The sequence below is a fragment of the Bos taurus genome, chromosome 8 (genome assembly GCF_002263795.3).
Source record: "Bos taurus isolate L1 Dominette 01449 registration number 42190680 breed Hereford chromosome 8, ARS-UCD2.0, whole genome shotgun sequence".
Lineage (NCBI taxonomy): Eukaryota > Metazoa > Chordata > Mammalia > Artiodactyla > Bovidae > Bos > Bos taurus.
In genome coordinates, this window is record NC_037335.1 from 60257399 (window position 1) to 60260252 (window position 2854).

The window sequence follows — 2854 nt, forward strand, 5'->3', positions numbered from 1 at the left end:
ATTTATGGTATCTTATGTATTCCATGTAAAATAAAGTGGTGATGTTTTCATGAAGAAATAAGCTGAAAGGTGTTAAGCAACCTGCCCAAGGTCATAAGTAAGAAAGTGCTTCCTGGTTTTATTGTGTTAAACTATAGAGATGTTCTTTGGAAGGAATGATGCTAAAGCTGAAACTCCAGTACTTTGGCCACCTCATGCGAAGAGTTGACTCATTGGAAAAGACTCTGATGCTGGGAGGGATTGGGGGCAGGAGGAGAAGGGGACGACAGAGGATGAGATGGCTGGATGGCATCACCGACTCGATGGACATGAGTTTGGGTGAACTCTAGGAGTTGGTGATGGACAGGGAGGCCTGGCGTGCTGCAGTTCATGGGGTCACAAAGAGTCGGACACGACTGAGCGACTGAACTGAACTGATGGAGACTCAGAGAAGGCAATGGCAACCCACTCCAGTACTCTTGCCTGGGAAATTCCATAGATGGAGGAGCCTGGTAGGCTACAGTCCATGGGGTCAGGAAGAGTCAGACACTGAGCGACTTCACTTTCACTTTTCACTTTCATTCACTGGAGAAGGAAATGGCAACCCACTCCAGTGTTCTTGCCTGGAGAATCAGAGGGACAGGGGAGCCCGGTGGGCTGCCATCTGTGGGGTTGCACAGAGTCGGACATGACTGACGTGACTTAGCAGCAGCAGCAGCAGGGAGACTCAGGAAGTGCTGTAGACTTTATATCTCTTAGACATTCACAGTATACATTAGTATATTAAAATCTCTGAGAATTCCTGGAGCAAAGAAACTTGTCAGACTTTAACCTACCATCCCAAAGTCTTCAAACATATTTAGCCACTATCTCTTTCTTTATCTATCTATCTATCTATCTGCCTATCATCTTTTTTTTTTAAGAATGTCTTATTCATTATGTAATAGAATACTACCTTTTCTATTCGGAATTACTGTAAGTGATGAAGATCAAATTCAAACCCTATACTCCTTCTTCAATTTAATTTACTATCAGTGTTTCAAAATGTGCAGTCCATCAAGAAAAAAAAAAAAGGTCTCAATTTTCTCATAGCTAAAAAGAAATTCATTTAATCAAAATAGATTATTTCCACCCAGAGGCTTTATATGTGGTGAACTTTTGTCTCTTCTGAGCACTTCAGGCAAACTGAATGTAATATACAGGAGCCCCAGATGAAATGTCCATTTCCTCCTTGTTCCTCCGACTCTCCCGATGATTCCAACAGGGGTGACAAAGCTGCTGTGAGAGCCATCTCACCTCTCTGTACTAATCTGCAGTTTAGACACAGCATGGACCGGTAGGCTTGCTCTAATGGTCCCTGTCTCCTTGGTTTTAGCACGTGTTCAGAATGTCTTCATCATTCAGTTAGAGGATTTGTTGTCTGGCATCTGTTGAGTGTCAGACATGTGGTCAAAACCCCACAGATAAACTCTGAAAAGGTAAACATTCCCTGAAAATAGACCTTAGGGCAAGAGATCACTCCAGTTAAGTTGACTTGTTGGCTTTTGAATGGCAGCTGTAATGAGTGAAATCCTTTCCTCCATGGGGGTGAGAACCACAGAAGACTTCTCCTACATCATCTCCTGAAGCATTTCTGACTCACCAGGTTCCGCACAGCAGCCTTCACGTCATTGTTCCTCAGGCTGTAGATGATGGGGTTAAGCATGGGGATCACCACCCCGTAGAAGAGGGGGATGAGCTTGTCTGCAAGGTCCTCTTTGTCTGCACCCTGAGAGTCCTTAGACTTGGGCTTTCCATACATGAAAAATAAGGTCCCATAGAATATTATCACCACAGTGAGGTGGGCAGAGCAAGTGGAGAAAGCCTTTTTCTTCCCCTCAGCGGAGGGGATCCTCAGGATGGTAGCAATGATGAAGACATAAGAGACAGAGATGAACAGAACTGGGACCCCCAGGAAGATCACATTGGTCACCTCCATGCTGATCACACTGATGGAGATGTCAGCACAAGCCAACTTCAGGACAGCCAGGATCTCACAGGTGAAGTGGTTGATGATATTGGCCCCACAGAAGGGCAGCTGAATTACCAAGGATGTGTGAACCAGAGAAGCAACACCACCAATAGCCCAGGAGCCAGCAGCCATGGGCACATAGACAGCCTTGCTCATGACCACAGAGTACCTCAGGGGGTTGCAGATGGCCACGTAGCGATCAAACGCCATCATGCTCAGGAGCACACACTCTGTTCCCGCCATGGAAAAGGAGAGGAACATCTGCATGGCACAGGCTGAGAAGGAGATGGTTTTCTGGGGGGTCAGGAAGCTATCCAGGACCAGTGGGACTGAGGAGGTTGTGTAGCAGATATCCAGGAAGGAGAGGTTCTCCAAGAAGAAGTACATGGGCATGTGCAGGCGGGAGTCAAGGATGGTCACCAGGATGAGGACCCCATTGCCCAGCAGGATTACCAGGTACATAAGCAGGATGAGCACAAAGAACGTTTTCTCTAGCTTTGGGTGGGCTGACAGGCCCAGGAGAATGAACCCCACCAGGGGGGAGGTCTGATTAGGTTTTTCCATGTGATATTCCCTCTGTCATCAGCACATTACAAAAGTATCACATCAGGCTTTCCTGAAAAGAACCCCAGCTATCTGGTACGAGGCCAGTCCTGCTGCGTAATAGGAGAGCATATGTGTGTTAGAGAAAACAACTGGAAGAGACAGCAGGGTTGGGCTTCCGTGGTGGTCCAGTGGATAGAAATCCACCTGCCAATGCAGAAGACATGGGTTCTCTCCCTGATCCAGGAGGATCCCACATGCCTCAGGGCAACTAAGGCTACGTGTGCTGCAGCTACTGAGCCTGTGCTCTATAGCCACGAC

The 2854-nt window shown here is 47.0% G+C and overlaps 1 protein-coding gene across 1 annotated transcript; it reads right to left on the reverse strand.

The window, feature by feature from the left end:
* Positions 1-1594: 1594 nt before the first annotated feature.
* Positions 1595-2554, reverse strand: OR13C11 (olfactory receptor family 13 subfamily C member 11). Its single transcript, NM_001389850.1, has one exon. The coding sequence runs from the start codon at positions 2552-2554 to the stop codon at positions 1595-1597; it is 960 nt and encodes a 319-aa protein (NP_001376779.1).
* Between the last annotated feature and the right edge of the window lie 300 nt (positions 2555-2854).